The sequence below is a fragment of the Kogia breviceps genome, chromosome 11 (genome assembly GCF_026419965.1).
Source record: "Kogia breviceps isolate mKogBre1 chromosome 11, mKogBre1 haplotype 1, whole genome shotgun sequence".
NCBI classification, from domain to species: Eukaryota; Metazoa; Chordata; class Mammalia; order Artiodactyla; family Physeteridae; genus Kogia; species Kogia breviceps.
Window position 1 is genome coordinate 23,964,682 of NC_081320.1, and position 14,973 is coordinate 23,979,654.

The 14,973-nt window shown below is 49.2% G+C and overlaps 1 protein-coding gene across 1 annotated transcript in view; it reads right to left on the minus strand.

The window, feature by feature from the left end:
* SLC4A5 (solute carrier family 4 member 5) overlaps positions 1–14,973 on the minus strand; it is a 99,441-nt gene that overhangs the window by 35,003 nt on the left and 49,465 nt on the right. The window contains exons 4-12 of the mRNA XM_059079907.2: positions 12,660–12,820; positions 11,623–11,778; positions 10,813–10,908; positions 8,919–8,974; positions 5,017–5,174; positions 4,497–4,584; positions 3,164–3,318; positions 2,627–2,791; positions 786–960 (exon numbers count right to left, since the gene is read on the minus strand). Coding sequence (XP_058935890.1) covers positions 786–960; positions 2,627–2,791; positions 3,164–3,318; positions 4,497–4,584; positions 5,017–5,174; positions 8,919–8,974; positions 10,813–10,908; positions 11,623–11,778; positions 12,660–12,820 — 1,210 coding nt within the window. The remainder of the gene's footprint in view (positions 1–785; positions 961–2,626; positions 2,792–3,163; positions 3,319–4,496; positions 4,585–5,016; positions 5,175–8,918; positions 8,975–10,812; positions 10,909–11,622; positions 11,779–12,659; positions 12,821–14,973) is intronic.

A 14,973-nucleotide genomic window follows, 5' to 3' on the forward strand; every position in this document is an offset into this window, starting at 1 on the left:
AGTCAAGGATGATGTGTGAATATCTGGGTCAACCATGGTGTCTCTCATTGGCTGGAGGGAACAGCAGGTCTGGAGGGAAGATAATGGATGCAATGTTGGCCCTGTGAGTTGGGGGATCCCAAAGGGCAGCTATATGGACATGCCCAGGAGGCAGCTGGATATTGAACCTGGTGCTCAGGAGAGTGGTGTGGGCTGGAGATAGGCACTCATCTTAATTTACCTGGGAAAATGGGTCTTCACCTTGGTGCTCTGAGCTTTCCAGTGATACTATCCCAAAGGCCCCCAGTGGAGAAGACCCTTGTCTGGGTCTCAGGCTAGTGTCTCTGCTGAACTGTTTTCCCCAGGTATACCTGTGTTGTTGTCATGGTAGACATTTCTAAAAATGTCTTAACTTCAAGCTAAGAATTTAAGCTTAGTTTTTTTAAAAAGTATGGGAAGAAGGTCACAATTAGCAACTCAATTAATTTTTCTCATTAAATTCATTAAAGCATCAGTAGGAAAAGTATCAACTAACAAAGCAGATGATTTCCCCTTAAACATTTGCTCTATTTACATAATATTTAAATTTGGTCTTTAGTAATATGATTTAGCTTTAGACCTTTTAATCATGCCAGCTTGTTATCATTTTTCTCAAGGGTAAAGGATTACAAAAAGTGATGGTCTGAACCTGGATGGTAGGTCAAACCCAAACCTTGGTTTTGGGATTATGGGAATAAGCTCCTTACCCTACCCGGTGGCAGCAGATTTTTCTGAGGTTTGCATGCATGTCCCCAGCTCACACACACCTGATAATTGTCAGTGGCATCCCCCAGAAGCCCACCAAAGGTGATTGCGTTGGTAATGCAGCCGAGGTAGATGAATAGGATGGCAGAGATGGACTGAATGTGGAAGCCATCGTAGAAGTCACTTGGGAACCAGGGCAGCTTCCTCTTGACATCCAGATACAGGCCACCGAAGAACCTGCTCAAGACAGGCCCAGATATTGCTTTCTCACCACAAACAGCAGTGCAGGGGCAGGGCTATTTACAGGAGCCTGTGGAGTCTGCAGTGAGGAGGGGAACTTGACTAAGAGTGGATGGGGAAAGGGATCCTTCCACCAGAACATTTAAGACCAGGGAAGAATTCTGTCATTAGACTGAGTTTGTGGTTGGCACCATCTCCACTGGGAAGGGTGGTCACAGACAGCCTGGGTGGGAGACAGAAGGCCTTATGGGAATATGTCTTGGGGTAGACCTAACATTCCACAGGGAATGGAAATCCTGGGGTCCATAGACGGCTATCCTCCTCACGTCCCTGATCATCCGCAGGGTGCCTGTGCTTGGTAAACATAGGTGTGTCCAACTTTAGGAGACAGAGAGATCCTGGTTTATAACAGGTTCATCAAGAGCAGATTCTGAACCTTATAACTGGTTTCTCTGCTTTGTGGAACAAACAAGTGGGGAATTTTAGGTTTAGGGAGAATGTTTACTGGGGATGCTAGTCTCCATAGCTCCTAACACAGTGCTTAGCATAGGGCAGGTTTTCTCAACCTTGGTACTGTTGACATTTTGGACTGGATAATTCTTTGTTGGGGGCAGGGCAGTCCTGTGCATTGGAGGATGTTGAACAGCATCCCTGGTCTCTATCTGCTAGATACCAGTAGCATCTCCCCTCCAGCTGGGAGAAACAAAAATGTCTCTGAACATTGCCAAATGTCCCCTGGGTGAGGATGGGATTGGGGACTAGGTAAAGTTGGGAACCACTGGCGGGCAGAGAGCCAAGGGCATAAAAAACATGACTCGTTCTCAAAGTTATGATTTACATATAGCTTTGCAGGGCTGTGTCCTTTCCTAAATTCAGATCTACCCAAGTTATTCTAAGAGCTGGCAAAGAGATGAAAGCCAGGAAAATTTTCTATTGTTTTCTTTTAAAACAAGTTTTTTGACTAGGTAACAAAAGGTTAAAAAAATTCAAAGGGTTCTCTTATGGATTGAATTATGTCCCCCCAAAAGATATATCAAAATTCGAACCTGTAAATGTGACCTTATTTTGTACATGTAATCAAGTTAAGATGAATTCATTAGGGTGGGCCCTAATCCAATATGACTGGTGTCCTCATAAGAAGAGGAAAATGCTATATGAAGACAGAAACACAGAAAGAACACCATCTGAGGACACAGACAGAGATGGGAACGGTGCAGCTGCAAGCCAAGGAACACCGAGGACCGCTGGCCACCACCAGAAGCTACAGAGAGGCAAGGAAGGATTCCACCCAGAATCTCAGAGGGAGGATGGCCCTGCTGACACCTTGATTTGGAAATTCTAGACTCTAGAACTGTGAGAGAATAAATTTCTATTGTTTAAACCATGCAGCCTGTGATACTTTGTTTCCGCAGCCCTGGGAAACTAATACAGGTAACAAAGGGTGTCCTGAGAAAAGTTTGGGTTCCTCCACTAGCTTCCCCTTTCCTGCCAGATCCAGGAGCGGCTTTGAGGGCTGGGGAGGAAAAGCGTGCATTGGCCAGATCCCAAGGCCTGGCCCGGAGTGGGTGCTGCTGACAGAGGTGGAGAAGGTTCCTAAATGGTGGGTGAGGAGAAGAGAAATCTAAGACAACTGGTGTCGCGCTGTCAGGCCTGGAGTGGGCACCTTCCTGTCCAGATGAGCTCTTCCCCGATCTCGTGCACGGTTGGCATCTCTCCATCATCCCCGCTGCCACCGCCGCCTGCAGCACCGCCGCCTCCAGCCCCTCCGCCGCCTCCTGTCACAGAGCCGTTCATCTGACCTAGCTCAGTCAGGGAGAACACGGATTTCCTGGAAGAAGAAGGGCGACAGGGGACAGTGGGGCTCCCAATCCTAGGAAGAGATCAGCACCTCCAGGACTGTCCTCACAACTCCTTTACCTTTCCAACTAAAATCATCAACTATCTTAAAATACAGAGAAAAATGCAGAGAATGATCTAGCAACACCCCCCCACACACACAGGTACCCAGGTTTGACAGATGGTCACATTCAGCATATTTTCTTCTGATTTTTTTTTCAGAGAAATAAAGTGAGACTGAAAAAACAAAAGTATGAACCCATGTACGCTGATGTCTTTCTTTCAAATCCAAAAAAGGAAACGGACAGACTGAAAGCTCCCTCTGACCCAGCTCCCCGCTTGCCACCCCTTCATTCATACACACCTCTTGTCAGCAGAAGTCACCTTCTTGGGTGGCTCAATTCGGATATTTGGGTCCCACTCTCCCGGGGGAAGCACGATGACCTCGTCTAGAAACTCATCAATCCCCGCGATCAGATCCTCCCGATTCCTGGCCTTGTAGGCCACGTCACTGAAGAGCTGGCAGGGAAAGAGGCAGAGGAAGAGAAAGGAAGAGAAAGGGCCACTCTCCTGCCGCGGTCCCCATCTCATCCACCTCCAGGGGGCACCACATACGCTTTCAAAGAAAGTCACTTTGAACCATTACTCCAGCTGCCGATTTGCTCTCAGTTTCTTTTTTTTTTTTTTTTTTTTTTGGTATGCGGGCCTCTCACTGTTGCGGCCTCTCCCATTGCGGAGCACAGGCTCAGCGGCCATGGCTCACGGGCCCAGCCGCTCCGCGGCATGTGGGATCTTCCCAGACCGGGGCACGAACCCGCGTCCCCTGCATCGGCAGGCGGACTCTCAACCACTGCGCCACCAGGGAAGCCCTGCTCTCAGTTTCTGAGATGAGAACAACGGGGCAGCTGAAACATAGCACAGTGGGGACAGTGGGACATGGGGCAAGGCGGCTCTTCCTGGACCTGAAGGCCAGGTCTCTGTATTCCAGTTGTCCGACCTGGGTTGAGTTACTTACTTAACCTTTCTGCTCTCGGTTTCCCACAGAGCGAGCTCATCAGAAAACCTGTGCAGAGCCCAGTCGGAGAAGCTCAGGTATTTCAAATCTGTTTTAACATCCCAGCCCTTCATCTTTGGAGGGTCAGGTTGCATCATTCCACACTGTCTCCAGAGGGTTCTTTCTGACTTTACAGATCTGATTGGGTTGTGCTCGTGTTTAAACTCCTCTAGGCTCCCTGTCACATAGTGTCAACTCTCTGCTCTGCCTACAGGCTCCGTGTAGTACATGGCTCCTCTCTCCGGTGTCACCTCCTGCTCTTGAAGCTCTTACACTGAGCCTATATCAAACCACCTCCATCCAGCTCCTCCCTCTCCGAACCGTGACCCTTTGCCTGGAATGCCTGCCTCCTAGGCTGGTGCTCTTCCTCAGCTTTAAAGCCCCCTCGTGTGTGAAGGGCCCATTGACTGCCTGGGCAGTTAGCACGTGGTTCACTCTAGGATGTAGGTCTATCGCTCCCACTTGATTGGTGCTCCTAAAGGGCAGTGACTATTCCCTCATTCTCATAATCCTCACACCCTGCACAGGGTCTGGCATACAGTAGGTGCTCAAACGTGACTGTTGGATAAGTGAATGAATGAAGGCACGGTGTTCGATGCAGGAGCCATGACATTCAGGAGTACATGCTTCTCGTGGCACTTACGTCGTCTACCATGAGGGTTGCAATGGCACGGCCAATTTCATTGTAGGATTTTGCTCTCCCAGAAGGTCCCAGCAGTATGAACAGAAATCTGCAAAGAAGATGGAGGAGGAGGGGAAAGTGAGAAGGAAAAGTAAAAGCAGGTGGAGAGAAGGATTTTCTGGCCCTAAATAGTATCCATTCTTAATTTTTTAACTGGGCGGAAACATGTCCCTTCCCTCCTCTGAATCCCATATTTGCTTTGGAGAGACGTTCCTCTTCACTCCCACCTGAGCATCTTTGCCATGCCCTGGCATCCCAGAGCTCACCCAGCAGTGCCTCTCCTAGCTGCTGGCTACTTCTTGTTTATGATTATTTTAAATAAATTCTCTCAAATTCTTCCCGAGTCAGACTGCCCTCCCCATACAGTTCCCTACTTTTCCTTCCTCGATTTAGGGGTGTCTCCAACTGCACTCCTAGCTGACTACACGGACAGCTGGCCACCCGAGGGTGTGTATGGTGGGCAGATTTCAATGGCTCTCACCGGGTGGGGACAGGCACCTCGGTCACTCCTCCCAGCATGGCTGACTGGATGAGACGCACGAAGGCAATGAATGGCTGGTCCAGGAAGTCCACCTCGCCCACGAGCACATTGGAGGCTTCTGAGTCCTTGGGGATCTTCTTCATGAATTTGTTTTTCCGCTGGTCAGTGAGGGGGACACGAGATACCCATGGATACTCACATGCAGTGGTTTCGGCTCTCACTCAGCCCGTTCAGACTACTGTGGAGACCTAACCTTACAAAATTCTCCCACCATTTCCCAAGAGACTGAAGGAAATAAGCAGACACTCTCCCACAATCTGCAGATGAGGAGACTCAGAGTTGGTTAACCCCAGGGACCAATTAAGCCTTTCGTAGATGGGAAGGAACAGGCAATGAGTCGACCCCCTGAGATGTTCCTTGATGGGCGAAAACCTTGTTCTACTGAAGTGTGAGTTGAGGGGTCAGAATAGAAAGTCAGGGCTTGCTGGACATCAGGTCTCTTCCCCCAGCAGCAGCTCAAGCAGATGGGAGTCTTGGCCCTTGCACTCCAGCTGCCCAGCCCTCCCTCTTTGCCTTTACCCTGGATGCCCGTGGGAGGAATGAGACCATCCTGATGGCCAGAGTGGACACACTTTGTTTTTCCTTTACCACCAGCTTCCTGGCTGACAGGAACCCCTGGACCTGTGGGTCTAAGCCTGTGGGAGACTTCTGTGCCCCCAAGTCACCCCTAGAGGACCTCCCAGGAAACTCATAGCTTCTGAGCCTTTCCAGCTGAGACTATCGAAGTACCCTCTGTCCAGTCCCTCTGGCTGGTGCCTAGTCAGGGCAGGAAGGTCAGATAGGAAGAGTGAGTGGGGTCCAATGTGAGAGGTGCTGGAGACAAGCCCTCTGCCCCAAGTCAGCTCCACTCTCTGCGGTCATGACTTTCATCCTATGGATAAGATGCCGACTCCTCCCGAGCCCTCTCTTATGATGAAAATGCCCAGGGGTGGTCACATACGCACTCTTCTTAGTCTTTAACATCTTAGGGTACATTAGTTTTTCAGATCGCTTTCCCTCTGAGCAGCAAGGGGATAGGCAAGAGACAGAGATAGTTTCATAGAGAGAGGTGGGGAAGGAGCGTTTGGGGAGGACCAGGATGGTGGGAGTCCACAGTGGCCAACAAAGGAAGAAAGGGCCCAGGAGGTGGAGGCAAGTGGTACAGAGGGATTCTGCGGACGCCACAGTTTTGCCACCTATTCCCCCTTGATGGGAGTCTCTCTTGTGGGCACAGAAATGCTTGTTTCTCATAAGCTCAGTGAAGATAGTTTCCTTCTGTCCTTGGAGAGGGTTCAGTTATGGGCATGGGCATGGCCAACAGGTCTTGCCTCTTTGGGCCCACAGCCATTTCCTGATTTGACTCTTGGGGGACGTGATACATACTGGGCTGGGGACCTACCAGAACTAGAAAAGGCTTGTGAGCAAGGGCCGCACCCTTATCTTTTAAATCCCTTAAAAAACATAAAACTCTCCACAAGCACCTGGGCAACAGCCCCAAGGACCCTAAGGCAGTGAGAATAAGCAACAGCAGGAGTTAATGGGAAGGCCAGAGTCCCCACAACTCAGAAAGCCTTAGGGGCTTCCCTGGTGGTGCAGTGGTTGGGAGTCCGCCTGCCAATGCGGGGGACACGGGTTCGTGCTCCGGTCCGGGAAGATCCCACATGCCACGGAGCAGCTGGGCCCGTGAGCCACGGCCGCTGAGCCTGCGCGTCCAGAGCCTGTGCTCCGCAACGGGAGAGGCCACAACAGTGAGAGGCCCGCGTACCGCTAAAATAAAAAAGTCCCTTTGTCCCAGGAGCAGTTAGCTGGTTCATAAATAGGTTCTTCAGGATGGAGTTCTGGGTGTGCCAGGGCAGCCACTGTCTCCCTGCCAACTCCATGTCCCTGGGCATCAGGCAGGGAGCAGGTGGGTGGCAGGAGTGTCCTGGAGAACAAGGTTTTGAAAACAGCAGTGCTCTGGGGTGGCCCATGCAACACGCTCGTAACCGTGAGCAAAGAGGAGTTAAAACAGGGCCTTGGTCCTCCCTTGTAGGCTGTGACCCCAGTAAGGAGGCCAGGGTTGTGGCATCCCAGAAATGGGCCATGCTGGTGTTCTGGACACCCTGGCTTGGTGATGGTCTAGACACGGGCTTGTCTAACCAGGGTCCTGTGGACCCCACTGCCTGAACCCAGGGGACTCTGGTCCAGCTGTGCTGAGCCACTGCACACAGCGATGCTGTTTGTGTGGTTTTTTTTTTTTTTTTTTTTTTTTTTTTTTTTTGTGGTACGCGGGCCTCTCACTGTTGTGGCCTCTCCCATTGCGGAGCACGGGCTCCGGATGCGCAGGCTCAGTGGCCATGGCTCACGGGCCCAGCCGCTCCGCGGCATGTGGGATCTTCCTGGACCGGGGCACGAACCCGTGTCCCCTGCATCGGCAGGCAGACTCTCAACCACTGCGTCACCAGGTAAGCCCAGCGATGCTGTTTGAATCCACACTCTGCTCACCGGGAACTCCCTGGAACTCAGGGCCAATGTGGAGTGGCGAAGAAAGTTGCACCTAAAGAAAGAACTGCCAGTGCTGCTGCAGATACTGAGAAGCAGCATCGCACAACCAGTTAGGAGCGCTGGACGCTGGTGCCCGGTGTTGGGTTCCAATCCCTAAATCAAAGGCAGCATTGCCCGGGGACAGTAGCGGATAGTATTCTTCTTACCACTTAGGTAGTGAAAAATAGGTTGTGAAAAACTTTTACTAGGCAGTGCTTTCTTATAACAGCTCCACTATCTGTGCGCATGACTATGGTAAAGTGGGGTTCTTCTCGAAATAATATTCCAGAATAGTCGTTCCTAAGTCACTCCCAAATTAAGGGCTCTAGAGTCACACTGCTTGGATCAAATCATGGGAAGGCCACCTTTCAGCTGCATGAACTTAGGCACGTTATTTACCTGCTTTTATGTTCTCATCTGTAGAATGAAGATGATATAGTACCTTCACGATGCACAGAAAATGCACCGCACAATGTGTGGACCTCAAATGTTGGTTGATGCTGTTATTATTGTTATTTTATTATTTTGGCTGCCAAAGGGCCCTGGAGACACTGACATGAGGGAATACTCTTGTTTTGCCTTCCACCAAACTTGGGACTGTCTTGGAGGCCTGGAGGTCACCCAAGCTCCTGAGGAGTAGGTGCCAAAGTTCAGATTTCCCTCATCACCTTCCTTCCCACTCCTGGGGGCACAGGCAAGGAGACCTTGGGACCTTCTGCCCCTGAGATGTGAGTGTTTGGAATTGAGGGCAGCCTCCTCTGGGCTTCCCTCGGGGGCACAGTCATGGGAGTCCTGGGCTGTGGGCTTAGAACTTGGACTCAACTTGTTTGCGGGATTCTGATCTCATCAAGGAGGTTTCAGCCAAGCTGGTGGGAGACAAGAACTGACTTTATCTGGCACTAGCCAAGGAGAAGATACACTATTGGGCAGTCCAGTTGATTCACTCTCGTTATTGTCCCCACAGGGAGGCCCCACTGCTTTTCTCTACCAGCCCAAGCCCCCACTTCATCCTTAAAAGTGTTTGCGGGTCATGGAGGAGGTGAAACTCTGTGTGGCGGTCTTCTCTCTCCAATAAACCCCAAGGTCAGGGATAGCTGGCATCTCATCTGATCACACTTCTCTGTCCCCTACTCCTTCCAGGGCCTGGCACAGAGCCAGCACCCAGGTGATGGACTGGGCTGAGTCACCAAGGCAACCCAGAGCCCCACCCGCATCCTTCCCGGGGACTCCCACTTTTTCACGGGAGTAGAGTTTTGCCTGTAGGGCCTCCCTACCCCTGAAACCAAAGACTTCGTCCCGCCCTGGCCCTCCACTGCAGCCAAGTGCAGGGGCTTTACTACCTGGTCTGTATTTGGGGTGAGAGAAATATCATTCATGCTCCTGCTCTGGGCGTGACCTAGGAGAAAAGGAAAAGAAGATCCATCAGGGGAAGACAAGTTCTCGCAGGTCCTTTTCTCTTGGTCTCTACACAGGCTTTTCCCATCTTCGCAACCAAAGCAAACCCCCCTCCCCTAATCCTGCAGCCCCTTTCAGCAAGCATTCTCTCTCTTTTCTTCTTTTCAATGGCAGCTTTCTTAAAAGAATTGCTGGGCCCCAGGTTCTACTGCTTCCTTCTCATGCCTCAGTGCTACGCCCTGGTCCCAGCTCTCCGCCCTGCCTTCTTGGGCAGAGACTAAGACGTTGATCTGTGCCAGGCCCTGAGGTGGGGAGGGACACAGACACACTATTGGGTAACGAGCCAGGTGTCACTAAGCTTGGGCCTTGTTGGAGAGAAAAGAGCAGTTTCACCCCTGTCCCCCATGACCCATGCGAGTCTTTAAAGATGGCTGGGGATTTGGGCCGGCAGAGGGGAGGAAGGTGGGGCTCCCCATGGCGAGAACAGTGGTGGTGAACTATTCGAACAGCTCCTTCCTCCATTAAGGCAGGAGAAGTTCAGCTCTCATTTCCCACCAGCAGCCACATGCAGTGAGCCCTCAGGCTTTCTGTGGTCAGTGGTGTCCCCGCACTTCCAGACTCTGCTTTCCCTTGGCTCCCCTCTCTTATTTCCATCCAGGATCCTCTCTTGCTGGGCTCTCAGGGCCTTGCTTTGCACTCAAACCCTCCAGAGGCCTCCCTCCCGTCCTCCTCGGTCAATCCCACCCCCTCCTGTTTCTTCCCAGTGCACATTTGTGCTGGGGATGCCCAGGCTGGGTCTCCAGTCCAGATCTGTCCTGAGCTCCAGATTCCTCTGAACAGCCTGACCTGGCACCTCAGACCCAACACACCTGAAACGAAACTCGTCGTCTTCCATCAAACGTCTCCCCCCACAGACCCCACACCACCCGTGCTTCCTCCCTTTATCCAGCTCCCCACCACAGCAGCGCTGGCACTTCATATATAGTGAATAACAGAGCAGAAAGCTCGTCCCAAAGCCGTTCACCGCCTCTGACTGCCAGCATCCCTCTGTGGAAAACCAAGACCAGGGAGACTAAGAGCATCCCGGGGTCACTAAGAACAGAGAGAAAAGACCGTGACAAACCCCTGCCGTGGCAAAGGTCACATCACTGTCACTGTCCTGAAGCATTCCTCTGGCCTGGTCAGGGGCACAGCCCTGGGATGTGCTTGTTCGTATCTTGTCATTCTAGTAAAAGTATTTAAAGGAAAATACTCCTTCACACCGCTTTTTCTTTTCACTTCCCAAGTTCCCTCTTTTCGTTGCCTCACAGCTCACCTGTCTGTTCAGCCCCGATGAATTGCCTGACAAAGCCCGGTCTGTGACCATGCCCCTCACAGGCTCCACTCACCCAGTCACAGCCCTCAGGGGCTGCAGCTCCACCAGCATTTCATTGTCTGGGGCCCAAGACTGTCATCCAGGTACGGGAACATTCTCTGTCCTGGGGCAAAGGACCTAGCCTGCTTTTAATTGTTTCTAGGAAGACTTCTCACCGAAAACAGGGCTAATGATCAGTTTGGTGAAAATAAAGCCATAGACTAAGTTAAAAATGCCTAGCACACAGGATTGGGTATTGATTATGACGGGACTTGAGTAGAGCTGCAGTGTTTGGAGTAATTATTTAGAAAATTAAGGTAGTAAGTTAGACTCTGAGGGCAGCCCAGGTTTAGGGTGAAAGTTAGATTTCTTCTGATGCCTGAGCGTTCTAGACAGACCCTGGGCTTTACCTCCTCTGCTATGAAAGTATGAAAATTGACTCCAGAGTGGCCACAGCCAGGACGAAGCTGCCAGAAGATACTCACACAGGCGGCCGTAATTGGCACTTTGCCGCATCCTCAGGTCCTCGGTGGAGTGGTGTAGGCTCGGGCCCGCCGCGGGGCTCCGGCCTGGGCTGCGATCTGGGAGGAGGGACAGAAGAGATTTGATTTCGGCAGACTTGCTGGAGTGGGGCAGCTTCTTCCGTTAGCACAATTCACGTTTACAATCATTTCACCTAAATAAAACTGGGCTGCAAGACATGTCTCTTCCCCTTCTAGGAAGAAAGGATGTTTGGTTTTCATTCTTGTTTTTCAGGATTTTTTTAAGCAAGTGAATAGTCTGAACATGATTAGAGAAAATATTTGTACCTTTGAAAGTGAAATAGATATACAGTTGATTAAATAGACACCAGGTGTTGTAGATGACCTAGGTTCACCCCTGATTCCACAACCTACTGGCCATGTGATCTTAGGTAAGTAACTTAACCTCTCCATGCCTCAGCCTCCTCATCTGTAAACTGGGGATGATGAGAACAGTACCTAGTCATGGGGTTATTGTGAGGATGAAGTGAGTTAATACATGTGGAGCACTCAGACAGCGCCTGGAACACAGGTAAGTGCCGAGTATGTACCCACTGTAGGCTAAACATTTTCCACTTAAAATAATTCATCTAAGGAGATTCCTCAAGTCTCTTTAGTTAGCAGCGTTATCAACTTTGTACTGATTATTTCATTTATCTGACAGGTCCAGCAAGGCTAGTGTCTGGGCATCTCAACTCTGGGATATCAAGAGTGGAGGGTTGCAGGTTTGAGATGCGTGCATAGAACAAGCCACCAGCGTATGGCCCGACTCACTGGTGGTGGAGGAGACTGACTTTCCAATGTCAACCAAGGAGCGGTGGATGGGCTTCTTGGTTTGGTGACGGTGTTTCCTCAGTAGGACGTAGCTGACCCTCTCTCGGAGCTCTGGCCGAAGGAGGCCGTCCTCGATTTGCTTTTCAATGACATCATCTAAGTGGGAAACAAACATGCCTTGTCCACGTGGCACCGAATGACGAGGGGTGTGGGGGGGTCTTCAGTTTCATCTGTTATTAGTGGGATTAAAAGTGACCTAAAGGAGGCAGGGAATGTAGAAATAGTCCCACCTTTGCCACAAACTGAAAATCTGGACCAGTCATGAACGCTCAGCCTCCTTATATGTAAAAGGGTGTGTGCATGTCTGTGGGAGTTCGTGCATGTGGATGCATGTGTGTGTGCATGGGGGTGCATTGTGTGCCCATGTGGGTGCACATGTGCATACATGTGTGGGTATAGGATTCTCTGCTTTTTCTATCAATAACATTGTGGAAAATAAATGAAACTGTACCCATGAAAGTACCCTAAGAAGCACAAGGTACAATGCTAAGTGGTTTTAGTCCTAACATGAATTCTTTTTAGAAAAGTATTTTCGGCAATGTAGTTCTGGCAAAATTGAATGTGCTAAACCAAAATTCACAAGAAATTTTAGGGATGATAAGGCAAGCCGCTCCTCCCCTTTGCCACTCTATCACATGAGAGCTAATTTCCTAAAGATGAATTGGGATCTATTTACCCTGACAAGAAACAGGTTGCCATGGCAATAGGTGTCGCCAACCATGCTAAGAAGCCCTTCTCCCTTTTGTTACATTGCTGGATGGCATTTCAGAGGCTGACCTTTCCCTCTCTACGTGTATCTGAAACTTGGAGCAACTGTGACACTGCCTTGGGGGCCTCAGACCCAAAGCCTGGTCTCTGCAGAATTAGGCAGGCATCAGAGGTGGGTGTGCCATGCAGACCAAGGGTGGGCATGAGATGGGGCAGGTGAAGGAGGACGCTGCCCTGCTTGGTGGGGGTCACAGCGGTCCTTGCCTCACCTATGATCTGTGGTAAGGAGCAGCTGTCCAAATCCAGCAGCACCGTCCCCGTCTGCAGGCAGGTCCGGAGCTCAAAGAGGCTGTGCAGGGACAGTGTGGACACATGGGGCTTGCTCCAGCGCTCGCCTCCTTCCTCTACCTTTTCTTCAAACTTTATCCACCTGGAAAAGTAAGGATGGGGCTCAGCACGGCCTTTGCCCTCAGGAGCAGCCCCCAGCTGGGCCTCTTCAGGAGAGGGGTGTTGGCTTGCGAGTCACGCTATGCACATTGTTGGGGCATTGGTCCTAGACTCACAGGCAGAGGATCTCCTGGGGACATCCCCACTCGGTCCCCCACTCCTCCTGATGCGGTAATGCTCAGGACAAAGTGGCATCAGAGAATGACCATAAATGGGCATGAAGGACACTTTTAGGGTGGTGGAAATGTTCTAAAATTGGATTTGGTGATGGTCTCACAACTCTGTACATTTACTAAAAATCATTTAATTATTACACTTAAAATAAGGGAACTTTATGGTATCCATTAATAATAAAGCTGTTAAAAAAATCATCCACTGGACCCTAGCTACCTGTCTACTGGTCACACATGTGTTCGGTGTCTGCCTTATGGGGTGTTTGCTGGGAGCAGGAAAGTATTTCCCAACAGTTCTAGTGTAGGGCCTGAGGTTTCCATGAGTCTCGCTTGGATTTTGGCTCTGAAAGTTCAAGTTAAAATCCAAACGTCATTTGAGGAAGGAAAGAAATTAAACCAAGGGTATGAAGGAGTTTGTCCTTTCTAGAAGCCTTGGAATCATAGGCTGGGGTGGAGGGGACCAAGTGGGAAGGCCTTGGGCAGGCTGGCAGAGGTAGCACTGGCCTGTACCTCCCCCACAGAGGGCAGCACCACACAGCCTGGAGAGCCACTGGGAAGCAAAACCTGGCTGGAGACCTGCTGGCTCAGCTTTATTAGATGTCGACCTCAAGTTAGTGAGTAGCGTCAAGCTATGCCAATCAAAATCCCAGGGGAGTATTTTGGGACTGTGACTATCTAATTCTAAAGTTCCTCTGAAAACGTAAATGTCTGAGAGTGGTTCGGGAAAGTCTAAAAAAGAAGAATGGGGATGGCACATGCTTTTAGCAGATATAAAAACTTACTGAAAACCTTGAGTAATTAAAGCATTGTAATTCCAGTCCAGATATAGACAAAGGGATCAATAAAACAACAGTCTGGAAACAGACCTGAGCCCCCATGGGAATTTGGGGTTTGATGGAGGAGCCGTTTAAAAGATGACCAACCTAAATATTAAAAAGTCCCTACTTTTTACCAAGCACTACTAAATTCTGTGTGGATTAAAGGTTAGACATAAAAATAAATCTATAATGGAATATTGTTGAGCCTTAAAATAAAGGAAATTTTGACACATGCTACAGCATGAATAAAACCTGAAGACATTATGCTAAGTGAAATAAGCCAGTCACAAAAGGGCAAATACTGTAAGATTCCACTTCTATAAGGGACCTAGAGTAGTCAAATTCATAGAGACAGAAAGTAAAATGGTGGTTACCAGGGGCTGAGGGGAGAGAGGCAGGGGAATTACTGTTTAAGTGGTATAGAGTTTCAGTTTTGTGAGATGAATGGTAGTGATGGTTACACAACAATGTGAATGTACTTAATGCTATTGAACTGTACACTTAAAGATGGTTAAAATGGGAAAGTTTATGTTATATATATTTTACCACAATTAAAATAAATAAATAACCATGTTAAAATCTACAAACAAAAATATAAATATACTAGAAGAGAATATAGGAGAATATTCTTGTTGTGGTTGTGGAGAAAGACTTCCTAAGCAAGATGTAAAACCATAAAGGGAAAATAAATGGGCACATTTTGTTACATAAAAATAAACTAAAACCTCTGTATAACACAATAAGACATAAATGAAATTCACAAAAATGCAACTTACTCAGAAAATATTTGCAACAAACAGGGCATCAAAGGATTTTTTTTTTTTTTTTTTTTTGGCTGCACCAGATGGCATGTGGGATCTTAGTTCCCCGACCAGGGATCAAACCCGCACCCCCTGCTTTGGAAGCATGGAGTCTTAACCACTGGACCACCAGGGAAGTCCACAAAGCTTCCTCACATCAATAAGAAAAACTCAAATTACCCAACTGAAAAGTGAACAATTCTGAAAAGAAATAATGGCCAAGAAATGTATGAAAAGATGTTCAACTTTACTAGTAATCAAGAACATTTAAATTGTTGCAAATAAAACAATATCCTTCACTTCTCATTGGCAAAAATTTAAAAGATTGACAACTTCCTGTGTTAG